This window comes from Girardinichthys multiradiatus, chromosome 4 (assembly GCF_021462225.1).
Source record: "Girardinichthys multiradiatus isolate DD_20200921_A chromosome 4, DD_fGirMul_XY1, whole genome shotgun sequence".
NCBI classification, from domain to species: Eukaryota; Metazoa; Chordata; class Actinopteri; order Cyprinodontiformes; family Goodeidae; genus Girardinichthys; species Girardinichthys multiradiatus.
In genome coordinates, this window is record NC_061797.1 from 23,251,699 (window position 1) to 23,279,184 (window position 27,486).

At 40.2% G+C, this 27,486-nt stretch overlaps 1 protein-coding gene across 3 annotated transcripts; it reads right to left on the reverse strand.

Annotated features, from left to right (window-relative positions):
* Positions 1-27,306, reverse strand: galns (galactosamine (N-acetyl)-6-sulfatase). 3 transcript variants are annotated; one of them, XR_007037949.1, is made up of 15 exons: positions 27,151-27,306; positions 26,882-27,005; positions 25,496-25,570; positions 24,132-24,234; positions 20,533-20,676; positions 19,724-19,790; positions 18,462-18,589; positions 18,011-18,150; positions 17,797-17,900; positions 14,425-14,567; positions 13,739-13,844; positions 8,739-8,860; positions 4,407-4,551; positions 2,292-2,409; positions 1,322-1,340 (listed from the first exon to the last, which is right to left on the reverse strand). XR_007037949.1 is itself a non-coding variant. In XM_047362947.1 (14 exons), the coding sequence occupies exons 1-14, from the start codon at positions 27,265-27,267 to the stop codon at positions 1,254-1,256; spliced, it is 1,575 nt and encodes a 524-aa protein (XP_047218903.1). In that variant the 5' UTR covers positions 27,268-27,306; the 3' UTR covers positions 1-1,253. The 3 variants fall into 3 exon arrangements, 2 of the variants coding, with proteins under 2 accessions (XP_047218903.1, XP_047218902.1); XM_047362947.1 differs by lacking the exon at positions 4,407-4,551 and having other exon boundaries at positions 1-1,340; positions 13,739-13,841; XM_047362946.1 differs by lacking the exon at positions 4,407-4,551 and having other exon boundaries at positions 1-1,340.
* Between the last annotated feature and the right edge of the window lie 180 nt (positions 27,307-27,486).

The window sequence follows — 27,486 nt, forward strand, 5'->3', positions numbered from 1 at the left end:
CACCTTTAAGTACTTTTATTGAGTTGGGAAAAAATTAAGAAAATGTTTTTTTCAAAATGAGAAAGACAAGAAAAGATATTAGGGTAAGACAGACCTGAACTTTATGTGAAGAAATGCCCATAGCAAATTACCTATTGGTCTAAACATCTACATAGTTAAACAGTTTAACTCAAACGTTGACAAACTAGGTTGGATCCTCAGTAAGGAGGATGATAAATTAGATAAAAAAATAAACCTCCAATACAGATAGTTGCATCTTGTGGTCAACAAGTGTCCGTATTTATTTTAATGATTTGGACACACCTTTATTAAAAGCAATAATAATTGTGGAGCCTGATGTATATCAATTTAAATCCATTTTGTACAATTTTAATTAATTCTTTCAAAGATATTGTGCATGGTTCATCATTTTGGCTTACAAAAAAACAACTTGAGTTATCACCAATGTTATTTTTGTTTTTAAAGCACTTTAAAAACAGATGACAGTTGCACAAAAAGGTTGAATAGTATTTTTTTTTACATAATTAAGGCCAATGAAATAACATCTCAAACATCCAGAAAGAACAGTGAGCAAATAGAATAAATAGAAGAGAAAACACACAAGTCCACTTCATAAAACAGAAATGAATGATTTAAAATCTTGTTTTTAAGTTCTACTTGACTCAAATGCCCATAGGAGACTAGTTATTAATGCTCTGAGGTGTTCCCATCAGAACGGGTAAATACAGTAGTTACGCAATTAGAAGCAGCATCTGTGAAGGTGTCATGTTTAGATTTTACAACATCTAGTTGATTTTAGTTGAGGTACGATGATGTAAAAGTCTGTTTAAGCAAGAGAGGACCAGACTACCAAAAGCCTTAAAGAGAAAATGATAAACACCTTCCATCTGTAGCTGTTTGTGTCTTTGCTCCACAGCTTTCTGAACAGTCATCCTACATCATAATAAAACCATGTTCACAACAAAATCTATTTGTCCAGTGCAAAATGTGAAGGCTGAAACATGTAGGGTGACTGATTCTTTTTCAGGCTCAATCAACATAAATAGATCATCCCTGTTAGCACAGCAAATGTTTAGTTTATAAAGCACCACGTTTGCCTTGATTTGATCCCATTTCATTTTCTGCAACAATGTAGGATTTTGCAAAGATTTAAAAAATACACTAAAGTAAAAAAACATTTGTTCACACTGATTTGTAAGGCACATCTCCAAGTGTTGCTTCCTTGACTCTGCGACTTGATCGGGGTGTTTATCTCAGTGTGGCCAGAGACACTTCCAGGGTGCAGACTTGGGTGGTTTCAGGCACTTTCCCAACTTTTCACAGCCAGGAGGGGCCCAGTTCTGTAAAAGGGAACAGTCACAATAAACTTATAAAACAATAAAAAAACCCTTAAATAAAGTTGTTAATCTTTAAAAAGATGCATCGATGGTATTTTAATGCATGTTACTGGCAGAGAAAACCCAACTAGTTTGTCTGCTGTCCTGTCCTACGATGGTTTTAAGGATATCACACAAATGTGCATTAATGTGCATCTTCTGCCAGTAAAACATACATTAAATTTTCAATAACAAATGGGAAGATGCATAATTAATTTCTAATATTTATTTTCAATTTATAGATTTATTAAAATGCACATTTCTATTGAATAGAAAGTTATTTATATTGCAATAGTGTAACCAGTATTGACACTATCATCAAGTTTCAGTAAGGGATCAGAAAATCTATAAAGCTTCTATAAAGCAATACTTTCTGGACCAAACAAGCAAAATAAAATACAATAAAGTTAGTATTTTTGTGCGTAATTAATGCTACATATTTTAAATAATACCCCAGAATTTAAGTCGATCTGCAGTTTATAGCATGACAGGAAACAGTTTGTTTAACAAAAAAGGAATATTTTAAAAATAATAAATTTTGAAGTCATTTAGAAAACCTAAGTTTAAAAGAGTAATATTAAAACCTTGAGAATCATTCTTTTACTGACCACAAGGTGGCAGTACTATGGCACAAATGAAAAAGCAAAGATCTTGGCAGCCTTATTGGGAGCAAACAGGTAATATAGGGATCTTTAAATAATACTAAGGTTCACAAGAACACTGAGACACAACCAGAGAAAATACCCTGACTCTACTGATGAAAACATCAACTATGACAAAGCAAGATGGCATGAAAGTCATTCCTTTACATTTCAGATGCAAATTTTATAGTTTAAGGCATGCCTTATCAGTGCTCCGTGTCTGAAAATGTCACTTGTAATACAACTAAAACCGACATGGTGATATGACTCTCACCATCACTGCCAGGTCACACATGTTGAGCTGGGGCATGCCAGGCACCAGAGTCTTCTGATGCTGCTGCACAACTGCAGAGATGTTGCGCAGAACCTCCTGGTACTCCATGGTTAAAACACTGCAAGAACATATGATATGATGTGATCCTGAAAAATGAAATGCCTCTTTATCTTTAGTTTTCAAGCAGGCCTTTCAAAAGTTTGGACCACAACTGACTGTCAAATTTATAATTTTAGCCATTTGTACACAAAGTGTAATTCTAGCTAAAGAAAAGTAACTGCAGATCATGATACTGCCACCACCATGTTCTACTGCTGGTATGGTGTTCTTTTGGTTATGCTTTTTGCAGTTTCTTTGCCAAAAATATTTTTTGAAATTGTGGCTCCTGGTTTCTTTTGACCTCTGTCTTACAACCTTATTTCTTGGTCCAAGCATATGGGAAATGAAGGTAGCTGTCACATCTAGAACACAGACGGTATATTTTGGAAATTCCCGCTACTCCTTCAGTGTAACTGTTGGTTCCATGGCAGCCTCCCTTGCCAGTTTCTGTCTGTTTTCATTAACTTTGGAAAAACATTCAGTTTCTGTCAGTGTGGTCCAATTTGTTTCTCCAAATATTTAATCCAATTAGTCTTCTTCTGACTGAGACCTTTGTATAATTATTTTTTATCCTTTGTAACCTCTCCGTGAACTACAACTTTAGCTAAATGATGCAAGTGAGAAACCTTTGAGTAAAATACCTCCAGGACAGCTGAACTTTATTACAGATTCATCAAATTCACTAGAAGACTGAATGTTGAAAATTAAAAAAGTATTTACCTTAACACACTTTTTTTTTATTTCTCTACCTGACATATTTGTAAGGTTTTTGGAGGTATGGAGTATGGAGGATAAATGTCACATTATATATGGATTGAGTTTCCAGAACTGGGAATTTTGAGAGCCACTGACCTTTATCTGGGTTTTACTTAACTTGAAACAATCTGCATCAAAGTACATTCTCTTTGTTGGTTGAGACAATTATGGAATAATAATGAAAATAATGTGCCTTTATACGCCCTCAAAAGTTGTAGATTTCTTAGTTTTGATGGATTTAATGTCTCTGAAAAAAAATTCAGATTTTCCTGTATTTGACCTGCCATTCACCTATCAGAGCTCATCTCTGGGCGATTGACTGGTGCATCTCTACAACTCAATTTTAGATGATTGTTGGATTATAAAATATGAAAAAAGAAACATGGCCAATGTTTTTTGTCCCAGAACCCTATTTGACCATTTAATTTATTTGGAGCAAAAAAAACAAACAAAGATTACTAATCAAAAAGATTCATAAGAAGAACAGGCAACAAAACCAAACATGGGAAAACTATGTTTATATTTACTTTAGGTTAGATTATTTTGGCTCAAACTGTTCTTCAGCAAGATACAGTTAAACTACTTTATTCCCTTGTGAGCATGACGAGCTGTAAAAGCGTCACACACAATTATATGCATTACATTTCAGTTTCAACACCGGTTTGATCATTTATAGCTTTGCCTTATCTGGTTTAGGGCTGATGTCTAAGACACACTCACACATATATAGGGCAGTTTAAGTCATTATATCAGCGTTCCCATCAAAGGACTGAAACATAAATGCGTAAACACACACAGTACTTTGACCAGCTCTGGTAAAGCCCACTCAGCAGGGTGAACTATGTAACCTCCATCACATCCCCTGTCTCTCAATTACTGCTGTTGGACACCAGTGAGCGTGAGCACCTCTGTGCATTATTATATTCAGAGTGTAAAACACAGGGGCCCTGAAGGCTTTCAAAGGAACGCTGCTCTCAATAGGACCTGTAGGGTTAATGGGCTGTGTGTGTGTGTAAGTCTGTGTGTTGGGGGTGTGTGCAGGGGGGTTGCCGTCTGGTGGCGTGACACAGGGATAGACAAATATCAGCAGTGCAATTACACCCCTGATACATTCGCCGGCAGCACCTGTGCCAGCCTTCCATCCATCCCTCCACTGCAGAGCCGAGGCTCCCTGATTGGCCCCTGGGGAACGTGTGCATGTGTGTGAGGTGAAGTGTCAATTAGAGTAATAACCCCGGGCCCTGTCCAGCTCACACCTACCCTCCCCTCTTAGATCTCCCACCGGGCAGCAAGGCTTCCTCCATCAGCAAGCACCTGCTCCTTTTCCTTGATACTTGTTCTTTACTTCGCCTACAATTACTTGGCTGGTAGTGTGCTGGCTGCAATTAGTCTCTCTCCTTCTGTGCTACAGTGCATTGTGATTCAGAGGGAAAACAGACTGGTTAAAGAAAAAAACACAGACATTCAAATGAAATTGCAGAAGCTATCTAGCAAATCCGAAATTCTGCTTCAGTCTAATCTTGATCCGTGCCCCTTACTTTTCTTTTCCTTTCTCGGCATTTCTTGCTCCATGTTTGTGAAGGAGATTTATCAGATGAGTGTAAGAACAAGTGTGCAGGCACAGCATGGAACCGCATTAAAAAAGTTGCACGCCACCCAAAGTTTTCCGCTGTTTTGTCTATGCAGGAAAAAACCTCACAGTGCAGACCTCTAAATCAAAAACTAATAATATCATTTATTCCTGCGCCCCCTCCGCATTCAGCTAATGAAAAGCTCACAGTCAGCACAGCTCATTATCATGATTATAACCCTTAGCTTACTTGTGTAGAGGCAAAATCTGGAATAATAAGCAGGCTCTATGCAAATGCACTCTTTTGATTTATAATGTATGGCACCCAAGGGGGATGAGGGCATTGCTCAGGTGTGTCACCGCTCTGATTACTGATTCATAACACTACTGCAAGAACACACACACACACACACAAGCACACACACACACACACACACACACACACACACACACACACACACACATATCCAAACAAGCACACAGTAGCAGAAGGTGGGGGAATTGAGGAGACAATCAAATACATCTGTCCTGCCCACCCCTCCTCTCCGCCATCTTCTCCACCCTGGTGGAAATTGAGCACTTCAGTGAGGACTATTGATTGGAGATGCGAGAGCTTGGTGGCAGGCAGCAGATGAGGCCAGGCCGATGTAGGGGCTGCCCCTGCGGTGTGGCAGCGGGGGCTGTGACGTGGATGGGGAAGAGACCCCTGGGACATGAACTGAGATGGGTGGTGAGAAAGTGGGATGTGTTAATCTCAGGGTAGAAGCTCTTAGAAATACTGAGCTTCAGGACTCTGGTCAGCGCCTGTCTTACACTACGAACAGATGGCCTACACTAGAGTTTTTCAGGTTCTGGCTGCTGTTACCAGTATGCCAGCAGGTTTAAATGACAACATAAACTCTGAATTATATTCTGGATTTCAAAATCATAACTAACACTTCTTCGCTGGTTAACCTGGCCTGATTAGGGGCCGTGTTTGTGTGTGTTCTCTGCTGCATCACGCCCTGCAACAGTAGTGAAGGTATGTGTGCAGACAGGTCCTACATCATCTTAAGTGGCTCTTTAGGTGGTGACAGAGATTAATGATGGCCAGGCAGCCAGTCCAGCTGGGGGACCTAAGAGGACATGGACAAAACACACACACCCAGGCTTAAATAGGGAGGTCCCCATGGAAGTAGAGGGACATCAGCAGAGGGACGATCTAACATGGGGAAAGATATGGCGTTGCATGTCAAAGGGTAAAGGGTTTTTTCTATTTATAATTTTCCTGATAGTATATTCTACATTGTACAATACAGATATTTTTTAATTATCTAAAAAGCGCCCAATCAAATGGTTGATTTACAGCAGAAACCAGATTTTTACATCTACTGTGAAAAGATATATTACGTTTTAAATCTACGATTTATTTATTTAAGTTTATTTGATAGGGACAGACACACATTGACATAGACCAACTGAATAAAACAGCAGTCCCATGTTTGTGTCATAGTGCAATAGCAACAGCTAATTCGCAGCACTTGTCCCTAGATGGGCTTTTTTTTTTTTTTAAAGTACCTCTAAAAATTAAAGTAATAATCATTTAAAATAGCACAACATAATGTTGACAACATCTACAAACAAACAATCAAACAAACAAACAGTGAAACATAAAACATCAAAAATGGGTACAATTCTGTTTTTGATTAAATCATCTTATTTGGTAAACCCAGGATGCGACAGTGCTGCTGGGTCAACTGGACTCTTCTGTATTGTGTGACTGTTGGGAACACTGGGGTGATCCTTGACTCAGTTTTTAAATTCTATAAACAGGTCAGCGCAGTAGTCCAGTCTAGCTTTTATTATCTGAGTCTTGTTAGTAGTCAAATATTTTCTTCCTCATTATGCCCTTGAGAGGAGTCTCGTTCAAACTAGGGTACAATTTCCAGATGCCTGAGGGTCCCACGTTCCTCTGTTCAATTATACACATATATAACCACCATGGGAATGTCCATCCATCATACTGTTCAGGAAGAAGAAGGCTCCTGTATCCAAAACATGGTTATGTTTTGGATACAGGAGTTTTTGTTCAGCAAACAAAAACCATATACATTTGAAGATGCTGACTTCAGCTAGAAAGAGACTGTGATTATCCGCTGCCTGGATATTACTCCAAAAAGTAAATTTAAAAAGCCAGACTGCAATTTGCAAATGCACTCAGGGACAAAGACGTTAATATTTGGAAACTGTGGTTCTGATTAAACTAAAATTGAAGATTTGGCCACAATGACATTATTATATTTAAAAGAAAAAAGGGTGTGCTAGCCAGTTTTGTGGAAATATTGAAGAAATATCTAATGACATCCGCCAGCAAAGTTAAAATTCCAGCTGGATTGTAAGCGTACAGCAGAACTGACTCAGTTACCCCAGTTCTGTATGTAGGTATGGGCCAAAGTTCCAGGAACCTTGTGGAGTGAAACCCAAAATGTTTAAAGAAAGTGATCAAATAAAATAAAATAAAAATCTCTTCCATTTACTGGCATTTAGCAAAAAGAAATAATTTTGCTAATCTTAAAAGACTTAAAACAAAAATAATTAGTCTGATTTAATGTTAGACAGTAAGAAAAAAAAGGTAAGCATGTTTTTATACAGCATATGCAAATATCTGATTTCAGCTGTATGTAAATTCTACCTTTAAACAGCAAAATATCAAATATTTAATAAGTTTCACAAGATTTTAAGAAAAACAGAACAAAAAGCTGCAACGGCCAATACAGTCGCTCTGTCTCTGTTAACACTGCTTGTTAAGATTTTTAGAGAAAACCAGTTATACTGTATGTATTGTAGTTTTATTTCTCGTTCTGTACACTTTAAAATTGCAGAAGTGATTAAAGAAGAAGAAAGTGTTTTCAACATTATCTTTTGTTGCCTATAATGTTTTTTTGTGATTATTTTGTGATTTACAGGGGAATTAAATAATAAACAATATATCCAAATTATATGAGCAGCCTCAAGGAAAGCCACACAAACGTTAATGAAATATAAGATTGAAGCGATATGGTGCATTAAAAGTGCAACCATGGAGACAAACTCATGACCTCTTGTTGCAGAAGTAAAAAATAAGCAAGATGCTGTTAGCACTCAGCACATCACATGGCAGCATATTGATTGGATCTTGCCTTTTTTTTTATTCTTCTGAGTGAATACCAAGGCTAAAGGATGGGCAAATGAAAAACAACATTAATGTTTTATCATCCAATCTCACTGCAGAACTGAAAGGACTTCGAGCCGGAAGCAAAGAGGGGGGAGATGAGGCCATGATGAGAAATGTGAAAAGCAGAGAGTGTCAGAAGGCAGAAAAGAAAGGTCAGTGTAGAAGGTTTTTATGCCAGGAGGGAGCCAGAAAGCATAAAAAGAATATTCTCCCATCAAAGCGTTCTGAGATTATTTTAATGTATTAGTCATGGTGTCAGACTAAGCCTTTCTCCCCCCTAAAAGATCATGTTAATAGCCTGCATTATAAATAAACAGTAAAGGATGATGCTCATTTATCTTTGCATCCTTATTTAGTAATAGTCTCAGTCATCCTTGGCTGTTCGTGTGTCCTCTGGCATCAGCGAGTCTTAACTCTCCTCTGTGGCTCAGGCTGAAACACGCAAAAAACATTAAACAGCGCTCGCTCTCAATTTTGACCTGAACAATTTATCTTGCAATTTTAACTTGCAAGCAGCCTGCCGGAGGAGGGCTGATGGCCAGATAGCGATCTTTAAGGAGTTGTTTGCAATCACAAAGAGGAGGGTGTAATCACGCACGCTCCGGCTGAGTGGATCAATCCGCCACCTTCTTTTTCATGCCAATGAATCTTCATTGATCTCACGCACATTCTGCACAGCAGTCAAACAACATCTAAACTCCTCACCCCTTTTATCTTTATTTCTTCTCCTTTTTTCAAGCTCTTCAGTCCCATGCTCAACATCACCCTGTTTTGTACATTGTCCTTCGACGGGTGATAAGTTTACATTTTATCTTTTGAGGCAGCTGACCTGAGTGGATATTTCTCTCCAGGATCCTGGCCCAGATGGAAAATCAATGGTTGAAGCGTGTGTTCTTTCTGATCGTGGGTTGTCACACCTGGAACCTCTTGACCTGGACAAAAATTTATACCCTGCAAACAAGAAAAAAAAAAAATAAAGACTTTATATTTCTTGTAATGTTTTAAGATGAGAAGATAAATCAATAGTTCTTTAGTTTTTCCGAGGGGATCATTTCAAGTTTATCTTCAGTGTTTTCTTTTCATGTTTTTCCTAGTTTATTGTCCAGTGCTCATCATGTGAGGGGAAGTGGCAACGAAGAAAGGGCCGGACCTAAAAAGCACTGTTTTATCAGTATTTTTTATAGATTCAGCTCAATAAATATTTTTATGTCTTTGTGATGGAGTCATTGCAACAAAGTGCCAAAAGATCCCATCTAAAATTGTTATTTGCTAAGTTGCATGTTATGTGTAGACACAACACATTCTTATATTTGACTTAAGGAGCTATTTATGTCTGGATGAACTTCAGTAAAAGAAGAAAACATCATTCTGAAAATTTTCACAACCTGAAATGAAAACAAGAAAAAACCACCAAAATTCAACCAAAAGTCTGATGAAGCAGTGCTTTCGACCACTTAAAAGATAACAAGAAACTCTAGCTCCCGGGTTGAAATCAAACAATAATGAGATGAGGCGTGGCTGAATAACCTTCCACAGTGGATATAATTATGTATATGTAGAAAAACAGTTTATGATGTAAAATTAAACCCATAAAATAAGCATTGGCATTAGAGCTGCATAATATATCAAATTACCTGAACCAATTAGTTCTTCAATATCAATATTGCACTTGCACAATAACTGCTTTGATTTAACGTTTTGTGGCCCCAGTATAATAACTATGATAAATTTACAATCTGCAGGCCAATAATATATCCAGATAGTTGAATGGACTTTGGTTGCCCCTTCCCTTTAAACGAGACATTAAAGCTCAGAGAGAGATTGGTGGGTACACTGTGACCACAAAAAAGAAACATAATCAAAACTAACAAGATCATGCCAGAAGAACGTCAAAAATAACATTACAAATGCATGTTCTCTTTGCTCTCAATCAGTTCATTCTTGTATGTGTGTGTGTATGATTGAGAGCAATCCCTGCTCAGCCTTGAAGACTGTACAGATAAACATGTATGTAAATGAGTGAATGTGATTTGTAATCAAAAAGCTTTGAGTAGGTATCAGGATGATGAAAGCCCTTGTCTTGCATGCGTGACAAAGTTTGCACTTTTTAGAAAAAGAAAAGCATCAAAATGTTTTGACAAGTTTAAGATTTTGGTTTACATAATCCAAGCCACACACACACACACACACACATATATATATATGAGTATTTATCACTTTATCAGTATTTACCAGATACTCCATTCTGAAACTCACATTCATTATTGGTTAAGTTCAAGAATGAAGAAAAATGTCTCGTTGCCAGGTTGCATTCTTTATCTAAGGAAATCCTAGGTTTAGCTCTGCTAGAATAAAATATTTCAGAGGAAACAGCAGATCTGCCCACTTTTGGCTGAAAAACACTCATAAATTTCAAACAAAGGTCAGCCTGCCTCTAAAGAGCTAACAAAGTCCGAGGTCAGTCTCTCAGGAGGAAAAAAAGCAGGTCTGTTTTTACTCTCTGTGCAACTCAAACCTTAGAAATAAGAAATCAAACTTTACGCTAACTTCTGTTTGATGTTCTGTATTTGATTATTTTAGATATTTTCTATAAACAACAACTTTTCTCTACAATTTACAGCAAGTTGCAAAGCACTCCGTTGCAAACATCAGCGAGTTCTACTTCCAGCCACCTGCTACCCTGAGCTGATTATTCATTGTTACGCTGTCTATATGCAATATTGTCATCCAATCTGTTGTGTTATTCATGGAGCGACTGCTGGTGCATCATAAAGGGGGTTTTGGACTCTCTGAAACACAAGACTTTTTCCTGCCTCCTCTTCATCTCCGTATTCCTGCTCCCTGACTCCATTCTCAGGAGGCTGCCAGTAATGGCAGCCTGATTGAGTCACACTCTCTCCTGCAGAAGCCCCCCAGAGAGCTGCCCCCTGCCTGAATGCACGTACACAAACACACACCTTTTTCTGATGAGCACAACTGATATTGAAAAAGCATTCATCTGTAAGGTGCTGTGGCTGCCCCCCTCTGGGATCACTCATTGGAGCACCTCAAAATACATACAGAATAGAGACAAGGAGCAAAAGTGAGGATTGATACTCCACCTACACACACACACACACACACACACACACACACACACACACACACACACACACACACACACACGTGAGCTTCCACTCATTCAGACTTGTCCTGTCTTTTGAACCCAACTGCTCAGAAATGCAGAGAAGAGTAAAAACAGAATCTCATCCCGGAGGAGCAGCGTGAAAAGACTTCTATGTGTATCTGTCTGACTCTGTCTCTTGTGCCAAAGATATTACATATCTCATGACATTAGCAGCACAGATACAGCGAGGCTACTTTCAAACTGAAGCACAGCAGTCGTGACAAGATAAGATGCAGAACCACCCAGGAGTGGGAGAGGGGATTTTCTTTTGGGGGGTAAGCAACACTTCGAGTATCTTTTTTTGGGAGAAATCTCATGAATATTGTGGATTAGGCATTTCTTCAATATGTTTACCAAATTTTTAAAAGCAAAATTATTTAGCATTAAAAAAGAAACTACAAAAAAGTACTAGCATTTATAGTAACTAACATACATTGTCCCATAATAAGAACAACGTCTCTGAGATGGACACCTGCAGAAGTTCAAAGCATTGCAAAACAAAAACTCCTCAGAAAAAAGTTCAAGAAACACCACAAACAGCCCAAGGCATCAGCTTGACCAAACTGAAGATCTCAAACTGAAGGTGTGCCTGAAGCATGAACTCAGGAAGGCCCAATGGGCTTACAATCAGACCCGAAAAAAAATCTCCAGGCCATTCGTCTGAAACACATCAGACCGAGTGGCTTTTGGAAAGGCTTCACGATAAAGGTCTCAAAGTGATCAGAAAAGGACTGAGGAGAGGAATATCTCTTCAGGCACACAAACTAATCTTTTTGTTGTATTTTACTGTTTTTACAAGGTAGGGCATGGCAGGAAAATCTAGCAAGGAAGGCATCCAGGAGGACCCCGATCAGGTACCCAAACCACCTCAGTTTGCTCTTTTGGATCCAGAGAAGCAACAGCTCAACTAAGTTTTCCTCAAGTTTCTCAAATCGTCTTTAAGGCTAAGCAGAGCTACCACAAGGTGTATCCAGGATTTTGTCATGGTCCATATCTCATAAACAGAGTTGAAGGTTGGAACGTAAATTAAGCAGTAACTCGATCGCTTCTAAATAATCTCTATCTAACAAAAGAAAACCACATCTGCAACTCTTTCAGAGGTTTAGAACTGATCTGCTTAGCTGTGTTTCCATTCTAGATAACGCCACTAAAGGAGCTGATACTTAACTTTGTACTTTAACATAGAAAGTACTCCTGGATCAGTGCTTCTTTTTTTGTCTCTGCTCTGTTCTCTCAATCCCCCAGTTGGTCGTGGCAGATGGCCCCTCACACTGAGCCTAGTTCTGCTGGAGGTTTCTTCCTGGTAATGGGGAGTTTTCCTTTCCACTGCCACTACATGCATGCTCATTATAAGGGATTGCTGCAAAGTCAACGACACAATGCAAGCGACGACCCACTGTCGCTACATGCTCACCAGGAGGAGTGAAAGCTGCAACTCACTGACTTGAATTTGACAATGTTGTTTAATCACTAGGAATAATTTAGATTGTATGTAATTGACTTGTAATCTGTCTGCATGATTCGATTGAACTGACTTTTGTTTTTTTTAAAGTGCATTGAGACAATATATGCTGTGAATTGGCGCTTTATAAATAAACTGAATTTCATTGGATTAAAGTTCGCCTAAAAACAATATAAACACAATTCTTCCCATGTTTTCTGGTAACTCATTTAAATTTAACTTGTTGATAAATGTACAATAATATTTTTTCAATAAAAAAAAATCACTGTTCACATCGTTGCCTCACAGGAACAAGATATCCAGTCAGTAGGCTTTTTATGTGAGGCTTGTCTGAATGGATGGATGTGTATGAAGTATACTTTTTAGTCAATACACACACGCGCAGTTTAAGGATCCAACCATTAGAACAACAAAGCAAAGTGGAACTTTAACCTTTTTGCAGAAATTCAAAACTTGCTCACTGACGCACAAACAGACGTGCACCTCTGCATGAGGAATCAAACGTCTTTGTGCATGTTTTCTTCTATGCTTTTTTTGTCTCCCTCCTGCATTCATACACACAGCAATCGATAAGCAACTCACAGGCAATCAGATGCCATTATTTGTGAAGTTCCACTTCAGTTCGCATGAGTTGATAAAGGAGGCGGTTATTGATTCAGCGGCCCTGAAGGAGAGAGCAATTTAAGCGACCGATGGGGCATAAAACAAACTGGATCGCAGGAAAAGCATAGCCAGGGAGGGAGGACAGGAGGACATGCTTTTATGGACAGAGGAGAGAAACAGGCAGACAAAAAAGGCATCATATTCTTCTGTTTCTCAGGTGGTAGGTTTCCTGTTTCTCCTGATATGTGTGATCCATGCTGAGTCGGCGTGACTGTGACGGTGGAAGAAAAAGCAGGGGATGGTGGTATGTAAATGAATGGGGTGGGTGGGGGGTGTTCCACCTGAGATTAAACAAACAAGTCAACTGGTTGATGAACAATGCCAGTTGACACATGTGAGGGTTCCTCATTAATATTCATCCCTCTCTGATGTACACAGCAGTCAACTGATGAGCCATTGTTGAGATAAAATGAGCAACAAGGAAAGTGTTGGTGTGTTTCAGACAGATTAGGAACGACAAAGGGACGCATTGTGACAGAGCAAGTTAAGAAGTACGGAAACAGGGAAGGGACATGGCTCGATTAAAAAGAAGCCTTACATGTTGGAACTCCTCCCACGAGTTGCTCCAGGTCCAGTAGTGTGCTTTGTATTGTCCAAGCCTCACAGCCATCATCTCATTCCCACGGTAAAAGAAAATAGGTCTGCTGAGCAAGAAAAAGTACAGATCTTTACTTTTGACATGTTTATGTTTTAATTCCACTTTTTTGATTAATCTTTTTTGTTCAAGACTCAAAGGATTATAATTGTTCTTTTAAATCTGTAAAAACCGCACTCGAATTTCTTAGAAAGTTTTCCTGTCCCTTTTCTTACAAATGTTTTATTTTATTTTTATTTCTAGTTAAATTCAAGGCGTTGGCCGAAGAAACTTTGGATCTGGTGAACCGATCAGATAGATCTTGTAAAGGGAAGTGAGCATCTGCACAAAAAGAAACTGCACTGCAGTTATTTAAAGAATTTTGACTGATTTCCACCCCAGACCTTCTACCTAGGGTCATTTTCCTACAGACATCACAGCACAGAGGATCACCAACAAAACCTGCTGTTTCTCCACACGAATTAGGGCCAAATGGGATTGTTCAGGATCTAAAAAGAAGACCTTCCCTGTGCATCACTTTTTTGACTATTGCGAGACAAGGCAAAGCCAAAGAGAGGCTTGGAGTCCTACGGGAAAAGCTGGAGGAATCTGAGAAGGGAAGAAGGGTGAAAGCCGTGTTTTTAATTCACCTGTTGTGAAGTTTGTGGGAGCCGTTTAACAGCACTGGCGTCAGGTCCATTCCGTCCAGCGTTCGGTCGTCTGGGGGGCTGATGCCGGCCAGGGCCAGACTGGTGGTGAACAAATCCATGACGTTGGCGGGCTGGAGACTCACCTGCGCCAAAATGAAAAAAAGAAATTTGACCACTGTTAAAAGTAGAGCTGCACCGATTAGGCTTTTCTTGGCCAAAACTGATCTAGGGATGGTACGGAAGTCTGGCCTGACCAGAAGACATAAGAGAAAAACATTGTCCTACTCGTTCTTTGAAAGACACAGTAGGTTTTGAACCCAGATTAAGAAATCAAAAGATTATCCTCATTTCAACATTAAAGACCCTCACCTTTATGTAACTTTGATTGGACTTATATAAAGAGCAACAAAGGACTAATGCGTTTGTAGAACGAAAATAGTGAGAGTTCCTAGTGTTAATGTATCTAATTAATTGGATAAGAAAAAAACAGTTTTTGTGGCATTTGATTTGCTGGTCACTAATCATAAAGTGAAAAACTGGCTGATTTCAATGTCTGGCTGATGTCTGATCAATGCATAAAAACACAACAAACCTCACTTTAAAACACACATTTCCTTTTATAATAGACTGTACACAGAGACCAACATGCACATGACTGTGTCATCCTGTGCATTTGTGCAGTGAATTTTATAATTTGCCACTTGTCGACTCAACTCTCTGGAATCAAAAAGAGACTGTGGTAACATTTTATCAATATACAGTGATGATAGGATGCTCGCATGAAGAAGAAGGAGAGTTGGATTTCTTCAGTTTCCTCTCTAATCTCTACATGTTTTTTCCTATCAAAACTCCAAAATGCCTTTCCTGCCATAAATGAGTTTTTTTGGAGAAGGAGGAAAAAAGGGAAAAAAAGAAGGAAAAGAGGAGAGGAACCAAGGGATAGGACACGGCCTGGGCGAGCAGGCTGCCGAAGCTGGAGCGAGCTGGTGTTTTATCTCCTTCTCCCAGTTGCTGTGAAAAGCTTTATTTTATTTATAAACTTTGAACTATTTTCAGATAAAATGCCATTTTTTTGCTGTCATCCTTGATCTTCCGTTCCATTCTCTCCTGAGCGAGCCTTAGAGGGAGACGGCACGCTCACAATCAGATAGTGCTATCAGGCCCGTGCAGCTGCAGCGCCATGTGCCGCTGCGCTCCTATCGGCGGCCGGCACACATTCAGACACACACACATTCCCACACGCGCGCATGTATGCTCCTAAGCACTGAAATGAATTCCTCTTTTCTTCTGTATCCACAGAAGTAGCCACAGAAAAGGTTCTGCAGTGAGGTCCATGATCTATCTGCACATCCAGACACTCTGAAAAGCACAAACACCAACAGATTCAGTTCTTTACTTCATTTTTCCTTCTTTCATTCAGCCCCTTGCAGAAACATCTACTATTAAAGAAAACATGACAAATGTGAAAGAGGAGAAACACCACTGGCATTTCGTTGGTAATAAGTTGCAATGCAAACATCAACAATTTAAAACTGGCGAGACAAAAGACCTGGATGAGCTGCAGTCTGTCATGAGCTTTTTTCTTTCGTCCCCCTTTGTCCCCTCCCAGTTATGTTCAAACCATCACTTTCTAAACCCCACATTTTCTGTCTGTCCTTTCTCTGCAGCAATGTTGTTTATCTGAGGACGCAGCTCCTTCGTCCCCATCTCCACCATCATTTGGCTGTGTGTCTGCCGCTGATAAACCAACAAAAGGGATTGGGATGCTTCATGATGTCGTGGGACCTGACAGCCCACCCACTTCCCCATCTCTGTTCATACAGCCACTGCCACTTATCATCCACCTCCTCCTCCTCCTCATCCTCCTCCTCAGGGACCAGGAGAATGCTGAATCTGCATCTGTTTCCACACCAACCCCACTACTTCATTCCAACACACCCCCTAGAAAAAATCCTGCACACTAATTGACAAGTTTTACCTCTCATAACTTTCCTCTTTTGACAGGGAAGATGAATCTGTGTTGATTGACTACAAGAAACCTGTTGAAAATCCCCTTTTTATAAAGGCATTCTTATATGCCTACAGCATACATCTCCAAGAACTTCTGGGGCTTTCACAAAGCACAGATAAACAGAGATTTCAAACGACTACAGAATAAGAGAGAAGCCAACCTTGTGTCTCGTTTGTTCTCCCTCCCAAACAACAATGCAACAGTGATAAATCCAGATCTGTGGAGTACAGTAGCTCCAACAAAGCAGCTTTGTCCTCACAGCCCAGTAGAGCTTCAACATAAGTCTTTAAACCCAAATGTAACTGCATATAGAAGCACCCACAAATATCTGTTTGCATTGTTCTGCAGAAATACAGCAGAAGGATTTATAAAGGTATCTATTAAGCAAACAGCTGAGTCTATCAATAAAGTCATGCTTCTCTGCACATGCAGGTTAAGCAATAATAACACGTCACAGGGGCAGGAAACTATTGCAACAGCATTCAATACGCTGTGTCTTCACCATTTCTCTTTCTCTTTTCTTCGGCAGTTACCTATTTTACTTCTTCCGTTGCTTCCTTTCCTGCATCCTCCCCCCCCCCCCCCGCCGTTCCTTTATCCTGAACGCCTGGCATATTCAGATACTGAAGTCCTCATTACGGCTCAATCCAACCTCAGCAAACACACAAACAGATTAGCCGCTTAAGACGCTCCCAATCCCCCTCTCCCTCACTACTCCGCTGCGCTATCAGGGCCCAGCACAACCCTGTGAGATGAGCCAGGGGCAAGGCTTACTGCAGACTGCAGCCTCCGCTCGCTCCTCCACAAAATCCCTCTGCGTCACAGCCCCGTGTCACAGCTGCCCCTAATACAATTAAAAGTCATTTGCAGAACGCACAGGCTTAGAGGATCACAGTGCGGCTGGGGTGGGCGGAGGAGGGGGTTATATTAGGGAATGGGAAGGAGAAATAAAAAAAGAATAAGAGTGTGGGGGCATTTATTTCAGCAAAAAATATGTGGACGAACAGTTAAAAAAAAAGGGGCCTGCACGCTTTGTGGCCAAAATCACAGTTTTCATAAAATTAATTGTGCCAGTGGACCAGAATGTGCACATGTTAAAGTTCAAAATAATACAAAAATAAATCACAACACTCACAAAACCGGTTATTTAAAGTAGAAGATTAGTGGAATAATTAGTCATTCTCTCACAACCTGGTTTATTATACTCAGGCCTGGAGCTTTGCAGAGAACAATTTTACTTTTTGTGTATTCCCACGGCCAGAACATTGGGGAGCAAAAACATCTGTTTCTAGCTCTTTCCTTCTACTAAAGATTACATGATAGTGAGATGTAATTTAGTAGAAAGATGGAGATGGACTTACTGTGCCATCCTTGATGTGTCCCGGCCACCAGGCTATGGCGGGCTCCCTCATGCCCCCCTCAAACGTCGTTTGCTTCCCACAGAGGAACGGCCCGTTGCTGCCACCTGAGGAATTGGGAGCCATAAAAGCACATGCATCGATGCATCACATGATGATAAAAATAAAACAGACATTTCTTTAAATCTACTTAAAAGTAAAACAATGTATGAAATACCTTCATGTGGGCTTGATATTAGAGCTGCCCCATTGTCTGAAGTAAAGAAGACAAAGGTGTTTTTCTCTATGCCCAGACCCTGCAACAGGGAAAGGATCTGACCGACACTGTAGTCCAACTCCATGACCGCATCGCCATAACTGAGGCAAACACAGTTCTCCTCAGCACGTGCATTCACTTACTTTATAAAACAAAGTTCGAGTAGGGCAGAGTATCAATTAAAAGGTCAGTGAGGGAGTGCTGCATCACAATATCAGAAACATAGTGAGATATTGAGAAAATATTGGTTAACCCACATTTCCCATTTAATGTGAAGGGTACAAAACCAGTTAGAGATCAACCAATTGGCCAAATATATTATTGGCGTGCAGAGTGGGAATGCATGACACTTGAAATATTGTAAAAACTTTGACAATGACTCTGATTCCTTATATCTTGCAGCTCTACTTACCGACCTCGCTGGCTCTTCCCTAGGAAGCTTTTGGAGGCATAGACTGGGGCGTGAGTGGCATCAGCGGCCCAGTAGAGGAAGAAGGGCTGTTTGGCGTCAGTCTGACGCCGTATGAAGTCGATACCCTCCTGCAGAGGTGGGGGAAGTACTGTTACAGAATACGCATAGACGTAACAGCGATGCTGTCAATGCATACATCTTTTTCTCACTTTCATAGTAAATAGTTGTCTAAGCATTGTTTTGAGGTGCAGGTTTTGGAGATCGCTCAGTGAGATGCATCCCTGTTACTCATCGGAGATGTTCCATTTTAATCAGAACATGTTTTGCTTATTTTTAAGTCCATTATTGTTGCTTTATTATTCATTTATTATTATTCATGTACACAGAGTAGACCAAAATATGCTTATGTCAGATTTACAGGGATATAGTTTTGTACATCAAATACATTTATTTTACCTTTTACATGCTTAACACAAGAAATTGGACAACAGCATAATTACCGTTTTTCGTACAGTTTTACCAACAAACGTATGCTTGAGATTTTTATGAAACATAATGACAGGAACAAGAGAGCTTTTACATTGATGTAAATAATTTGACATCTTTTGAAGGTATGAGAATAATAAACTGCGCAATATAAACATCATGAATGTGGAAGCTATTGAAACGTTTAAAAAGGGTTCTGATACTTAAAAACAGAGAAAGATCATTTTATATCTGTCAAGACACTTAAAGTTTGCAGAATGTTAGATAGCAAATTTATTGTGCATACGCACAGATTCTACTGCAGTATTGTGCAGAAGGAAATCTAAAATAAAAGTAGAAATTTCAGAACTTCCTTTATGTGTCATAGTCCAAACACACTGTTCTTCTGACACCATTCTAGCCTCCAAAGACTAATATGAGCTTTAAGAAGCTGAGGCATACTCCTAATGTGGAGATAAATTACACCTCTCAAGCATGCAGTGTGCCTCAGCATGATGCTTTTGATCCTGTTATAAGGACATAATAGGAGAGACTGTTGTAGATTTATTGCAAGAGTGTGAAGAAGTCAATAATCCACCTCGACTGGTGAAAGTTCTACAACAATAAAACTGCATTTTCTAATTTGTTACAGACAATTTGTTTCTGTCAGAAACAGTCCTCTGTCATGCTGTTTTCTTTTCTTTGACTAGATGAAAACCAGCAGTTGTCCCCTGAAAGGCCCAGATGATCTGAGCCAGAAATATTGAAAATGAGATGTTAGTAAAGTTTTCACTCACCATCAAATACATCTGAGTAAGGTTTGACTCTCCAGTCCGCAGGTCAATCTTAAAGTCCTCAAAGTATCTGTGACAGCAGATGTTCACATTATTTCTGTTTGACAGCTTCACCTGCTGACAGCCATCATCCCAACTAAACTAAAATTCTGAACTCGCCGTTTTGTTCAGTTTTGCTCCCCACTGAACACAGGACCAGAGGGACTTTTAATCTCCTTCTAACGTGACTTAAACTAGTGCAGATAATATCATTAAGACAATGAAAGTTCATTTTCCACTTGTTGATGGTGTTTGCAGGGATTTTTGGGGGAAAGACATATGTGCAAAGTCTCAGCAAAGCGGAGCAGCGGGAACTGTTATGAGGCGCTACTGAAGCGTGGAAGCGGTGACAGAAATCTCTCTCTTATGCTTCACTTCCTCCAGGTGTCCTCGCACAGAGGCGGCGCAACCTGCCGTCTCTTGAGGGCGCGTGTGCTTCCCTGTGTATGCACGCCTCTTTGTGGGTGTGTGTGTGCATGCATGTTTCTGTCCAGGGCCCAGGTATGCAACGCTGATTAAACCCACGACTAAGCAAAAAACACGCCCGGCTGCCGGCTCCAATGACCCTGAATACACATATGGCTGTTTTGGGGAAAACAAATGGGCGGAAAATGGAATACACAGGCCCAGCTGGTACAGAGGAGGAAGTGTAGATGGGGGGGAGTCACTGAGCTCATCCAGAGGAGCAGACAAACAAACTGAGTCAGGTGGGGAAAACAGACTTTCATTGAATTTTAGTCTGTGTGTCTGTGTTTATGTGTGTTTCTTGCTACCTTCCAATCATCTCAGAGTTGTTGTAGACGGGGATGTTGGGTCGGACGCTGCCGTTGTAAGGGCCGAAGTGGCAGTTTGGCGAGCCGAACCATTCGTCGAAACCATGCTCCAGAGGAAGGTACTGTGGTCTATGGCCCAGATGCCTGGATTAACAAAGAAGGTATAACCAAATATTAGACTAATTCAACCGATTACAGAAATTTAGCTGTTGTGCATATCGTGTTTAATAAACAAAGCAGTTGTTTGTGTTTTAAGCTACAGTAATGCAGCTTTTAATCCAACACGACACATGTAGGGCTGTTGCAATTTGTATAATTGCAACATAATTATTTGCATAATCAAACATTAAGCAATCAGTTTTAGATAGATTGGTGATCATGTCTGCATATTTGTACCAGCTGCGTAAATTTACACGCACAAGAACAACTGGGTGAAACTTGCAGAAATTCTATATTTTTTCTGTATTTTTGATAGAGTTGATCAGGTTGAACCAAACAGTATTTTATCAGCAAAAACCCAGCAACGTTTAATTTTATACACATCAAAGAGTCTAAAATGCTGTTTTCTTCTTGATTTAAAGCAAATGCATACTAGTCTCACTTTAAAAGGACAAAGTCAATGTATGACTAGTAAATTTACATTAAATAATAATAAATAAAAAATTTTAATCCAATGTATTTCAGTATTTCATTGTGCAACTATATTTATTAATCCTTCGGTAAAACTTTGAAATACTTTGGTACAAAATGGAAAATTATTACAATAAAAAAGTTAATTTTAAGAATCCAGGGCTAAAGACAAGCTATCAATGAGTCCAGGTTATCGAACTGTAGGATCTCAAAGGTTACTAGGAGATACAGAGCAAAAAAACAGAAAAGCTTTTGTTAGATGTGTGATAATGTCAGAGTGGCTCAGCGTAAACAGATATTTACCTGGATATCATCACCCTCCCCAATCAGCTTTCAAGCTGGTACCATTGATGAGACTGGAAAACACTATAACTGTACCTGGACTTGGACTGTTCTTAAATACGTTTTTTCCTATAATTTTGAGTATTGCTGCATCAGCTGTTCTGTTTTGCTTGTGCTCTATACCATCCGATGTGGTCAACAAAATGAAGTAGAAAAAATTAATTAATGGATTTTCTTGGATCTCGGTCACTGGCTTTGGTGCCAGGGGGTGCCGGGCTTTGGCGGGGGGGGGGCTTGGCCAGACAGTGGGCGGTGTTGATTAGGATGTGGCTTCACTTTGGTGGAGGGGCTGGCCGGCGAGTCTGCTTGGTGTGGCAGGGTGTACCGTGCAGGAGTGTGGGTGGCCGGCATGCTGGGAACCTCTGGGCTTCGGACGTGGGTTTGGCGGGGTGCCTGGTCCTTGGCCTGCTGTGGTGGCCTTCCTCCAATGCCGGGCTGTGGTTGGCGGTCGGGTGGGTGGGGTGGTGAAGCATGTCTTGTGCCTGCACTGGGGTGGCTGGCGGGTTCTTCTTGGCCTGGAGCGGTTGGCCCGCCCGGTTACCCGGCTGGTGCATGTTTCCCTCTCATGAACTGACTGGGGGTGATGGTGCTAGCCGGATGGTTGGGCGGGCTTGGCAGTGTGCTGGGGCAGTCTGCCTGTCTCCACCCCCGGAGGGAAGGGGACCACCTCCTGGTTCCAGGGGCTTTTTGCCCCTATGGTGTATCGGCACCTGGACCTGGGAGTATAGCGTATGTATAGGCAGTGTGAGTGAGTGTACGACGTCCAATGTTGTTTGTCTTTACATTGGGTGCATGGGTGTGAGTGTTTTTATGTGGACTGCTCCCTCTTCTAGATACGTTTAGGCCCCCCAATCAAATGTGGTGTCTATTTCCTCCCCGCCACACTACCTGCCCATGGTTGGTGTCTCTGCCCGCCAGTGTACTTGTGGTTCTCGGTATCCGGGGCTGGGTGCTTTGGTGTGTGCTGGCTCACTCCCATTGGTTGCTTGCTGGGACCTGGACGCCTGGGCTCTGTCGGGCCTCTGCTTGGGGAGTGATATGTCCTGGGGTCTCGGGTCTCTAGGTCCATGGCTGGATCTGCTCGGGCATAGACGGCCGCCAGCTGGGCCTGTGGGCTCGTCGCTGCAACTCCCTGGGGCTTCTGCACTGTGGCTGCTGGGTGGTTTCCCTGGGACTCTCCCCTGTTCTTCTCTGGGTGGGTTGCGATAGTCCTGGTGGTTCTTCTGGGGTTCCTGTGCTCTAAGGGGCCTTTAGATGCCTATGGCTCCTCCGTATCTGTACCAGGTCCAGGGGGGCAGGTCTGTGGCTCCTCACACTCACTATTGCATATTTTTATGGAGAAACCTTGTATAAAAAAACGTGCTCACATTCAGACCCACGGGTGTTTAGATTCAGGTGTTAACAGATACACAAATGTTCTATTGAGCCGCATTTACCACTAAACGCATCTTGCATTCATAAGTACCATGCACTTTTTGGTAAAAAAAGCTGTTAATATGAATGTTTCTGCAGGTGTAGAAGCAAGCAGGGGGTTATCTCGTAATCTCTTCATCCATCTTTCTCTCCTCCATTCTTTTCTCCTCTCCCCTTTTCCTTTTGCCCCACCTCTCTCTCTTTCGTGCTTCTTATTTATTTCCTTTCATTTCTGTCTCCGTGTCCGTAACAATTGAAATAATCCCAAATCAGTTTCTAATAAAGTTTCTTTTATAAATATCAAGCAGAACTTTAAAGTGTTTGCTGTAATGCTCCACTTGTGAAAGTAAATCTGTTGGGCTTTTTCTGGGCACTCAGACAACAATTCTGAGAACTACTCTGCCGGACAGCACACGGTAAAAAAAAAAAAAAAGAATTAAATAGAAGATGTTTGGGAGCTTAATATTGCTACACACTGCCCCATCTACACCCATTGGCAAATAGTACAGGTATTTAAAAGCGCTAAAATAAATTCACATTTTATTGCAGTAGCATAATATCTCTTTGAGAATATGAGTTTGGTCAATACATTGTTATATCTCCCTTTGTCCATAGGATACAACTTAATTTTTATTTTATACTACTGTACAATCTATCTGGATTATCATCCAGAGAGTTTATGTTACATTTTCTTCAATTCACCCCTCAGTTTTTTGTTTTTTTTCTGGATCATGGAAACCTATTATTAGTATCTGGCAGAGACCAACAGATTTTTATGTTAAAATCTTCCAGTATTTTAAAAACTCCATCATGTAATGAGCTCTAAAAAGGTTCCCATTATATTTGAAAGAGAAGCAGACCCACAGTGTGACAGATCTTCTACCATACTTAACAGAAGGCAAGAGGTGCTTTTCCACATATTGCTCCTTTGCTTCACTGAAGACCCAGTGGGAGTGTTTGTTAAGAGATGAAGCTCTAGCTCTGGTCTCCTCCAACCAAAGTGCAACAATTACAGTTAAAGCCCAAGTAGACTTTAGAGAGAAAGGTCAAATAGTGATCCTGATAATCTAATGGGTTGTTCAGATCCTGCTTACGTTCACCTTTAATATCTTTAATTTTGTACAGCTGTTGATTTTTTTAGCTAATGTGTTGAATACGCCTTCCAGTACATATCATAAACATTTTAAAGACTTAGGAAAGAATTGTAAGCTCACCACTTGCCAACTATCTTGCTGACATAACCTTTCTTCTTAAGCATTTCAGGCAACAAAATTTCATCCTTGGAGATTCCTCCTACTATCTCTTGTGGTGTGTAAGCTACAGAAACAGAAAGAATATACAAGCATTTAATCACATGCAAACATACAGTGGTGTGAAAAACTATTTCAATGTTACTGATTTTTTGTTTTTGCTATTCTGTCACATTTGTTTGAGGCAAAGATACATAAATACAAAATGTGTTTTTCAAATGATTTCATTTCTTTAAAAAAAAAAACAAAAAAAACCTTTCCAAACCCACCTGGCCCACTTGTTGTTATTCAGCCATAGTGGAGGTATTTCAAGCATGAATGGCCTGTTTAAGGTCATGCTACAGCACTGCAATTGGATTTAGGTCAAGACTTTGACTAGGCCATTCCACAACTTTCATTTTAATTTCATTTTTGTCTTTCTTAGCCATTCAGAGGTGAACTCACTGGCGAGCTTTAGATCATTTTCCTACTGCATAACCAAAGTATGTTTGAGCTTAAGGTCCCAAGCCAATGGCCAGATATTCCCGTTCAGGATATTCTGATAGAGAGCAGAACTCATGTTTACAGTAATTACAGCAGGTCATCTATTACAGAAGCAGCCCCAGACCATCGCACTGCAACTACCATGTTTGACCATAGGTATGATGTTCATTTTCTGAAATGCTATGTTGATTTGATACCAGATGGGAGGCACACCATCCAAAAAGTTCCACTTTTATTTTTTCAATTCACAGAATATTTAATCAAGATTTTAGACAAATGTGAGATGGGCCTTTCTTTTCCTTTTTAGTCGAGCGCTTTTTACCTTCCAAGTCCTCTGTAGATGTAATATTTGCCCAGAGTAGAATCAAAGGCATATTATGGAGTCATGAACATTGAACTTAGCTGAAGAGAGTGGGGCATTAATTGCTTTAGAAGTTGCTCTGGATTCTTTTTTGACCTCCTTGATGACTCATAGACTCATTTCAAAAAGGTTCATCACTGTTTCATGTTTTCTTCTGATTGTGGTTCACTGTCCTAAAGCATCAGAAACCCTTTTCAGACTGATTGATTGTTGTTAGAAAGGTTCTAATTAACTATTAATATGTTGTTAATAACAGGTGCTTTGTGATACAACAAGTGGGAGGGGAGCATCTACATTTTCATACAGAACTAAGTTGGTTGGATAGCTTTTTCAAAAAGCAAAAGCAGAAAAAAACGTAGCCGGGCAAATACATTTTCATGGTACTGGATCATAACAATGGAAAACATGACCTCATTGTCCACACTATCAATTAAGAAGAAATTTTAAAGAACATATATACAGCAAAAACAATATGAGAGCTTACCATTCCTGGCATGAGCATTAGTGGTGTAGAAACCGTTCCTGACAGGCAGCCTCCCAGTAAGAAGTGCAGCTCGTGCTGAGGACAAAATAAATATTTAGATTTTTACGTCATTAATTTGAATGTCCTTCATGTCGGCAAACAAATCAGTAAGTGGGACTCTCACTAGTTCTTGCACTAATGTGGACACTGCAATGAAGATTCTTAACATTCCAGTGCAAAAACAGATTAATAGACTTGATTCAATGTCTGTATGAAAGGCACGATTCAGGATAACACTGGTATTGTTAAGATACTCAATATTGATTCCTAGAACTCTTAAAGCACAAGATGGCAATCATGTCTGTGTGTGGTCTGCCTGGGGCAATCAAGATTCAAGCACCCGCTGCTTCCGACATTTGGTCACTGCGATACCTGCATGGCCCACATAATGTACATTAAGAAATACAACCACCTGGCCTCATGCATCTTCCATTGTCGAAGTCATTCAAGTGCTGGTACTGATGTTTAATGTGTCTTCTAACCTTCACTCTCTTTTATGACTGACTGTTCGCAAACTGCCTGTAACACATCTCTCAACTCATGATGGCACCACATCTGGCCTATGATGCCTGTTCTAGATATGCCACCTCCTTGCAAATCAAGCCTGCATGTGTCCAAACATATGTCCAAATCAGGCCATTCCTTCTGAGTGTGTGTCTTCTAGGACCATTAATAATGAACAAAATCTATACATTTCAGGTTTATTTTTAGTAAAGGCCCTCTCACAAAGACAAACAATCTTCTTCCCACATTAAAACAAATGACAAGAACAGAGACGGTAAACTGGTTCGCCAAGTGGTTTTAAGATCTGTCACATGCTAATCAAATGGTGTACTTTTAGATGTAAAGTGTGTCTGCTCATGAACATACGTATTAGTCTTGAATGAGAGAGCGATTTAACTGTGAAGCAATAAAAAATAACTTTCAACACAAAGGCCCTATTTTTCAAATGTACACCTGGCAAGAAACTGAAAAAGAAAGAAAAAAAAACCGTTCTGTCTTTCAGGATTTGATATGTCCTTCAAGTTTTAAACTAAACGTGTGATTTAAACCTAATGTTGGGTTTATCAAATTTTAAATCCAAGCCACAGAGCTCTGAAATGACAGCTATCATGTGACAATGTTTGCCTTCCTGCATATTTTACACACAGAAATTTCATTTAATCTTTCAATAAAGCAAAAATAAGTAGAGTTCCCCAGGAAATGTTTGCCTTCAAATCCCGGACAGGCTGTTCTTTAACAATTAAAAACAGACGAAACTATAATAGCGAACAGAGATATAAAATGACCTGAAAAACAAGCACTTTTGAATCAGATTATGCATCACGAATGTTTCTGCTGACTCACAAGGGGAACAAAGTGGGTTGGCAGTGTAGAAGTTTGTTAAGAGCATCCCCTGAGCTGCCATGGCATCCAGATTGGGGGTCTCTTTGGAGGGCTGACCAAGCACCCCCAGGTCCCCCCAGCCCATCTGTAAAGGAGCAGATAAAGCCAGTCATATGTTTAGAGTGCAATATGCGCAAAAAGACAACAACTAAACGCAGAGTTCAATAAGAGAGAAGGAAAAACAAAAAGTCGAATGATGCATTCACCGCTGTCAAAAACAAATAACTTACGTCATCCATGAGCATGATGATAATGTTCGGAGATGTACCATTTGACAACGTTTCTGTCAAGGAACAACATATCGTTACACTAAGGAGAACTAAATTTGGTATGGACACCACTCGCATTGCTATACTGTAGTCATATGAGAACCAGCATCACGGAAGAGGCTTGTTGCGTTCGTGTTCATCTGCCAGCGCAGCATTTACGCGTGGGAAGACTCGCACTTAGACTTATTTTACAGTTAATTTAGGATTTAATACGTTTTAACTTTAAGCTGTTTTATTTTGCTGCATTGTTCGGTCAAAATAAATATATTCCTTGTTTTGAGCTGCATTTGTTGACAA

What these genes read in the sequence shown, in the direction of transcription:
- galns (XM_047362946.1), bottom strand. Translation starts at nt 27,267, where the DNA reads ATGCGAGTGGTGTCCATACCAAATTTAGTTCTCCTTAGTGTAACGATA. An exon ending in AACTCTGAGATGATTGGAAG is followed by an intron (nt 19,791 to 20,532) that starts GTAGCAAGAAAC and finishes CTGCTGTCACAG; the next exon opens with ATACTTTGAGGACTTTAAGA. An exon ending in CGTGGGAGGAGTTCCAACAT is followed by an intron (nt 8,861 to 13,738) that starts GTAAGGCTTCTT and finishes TCTTGTTTGCAG; the next exon opens with GGTATAAATTTTTGTCCAGG.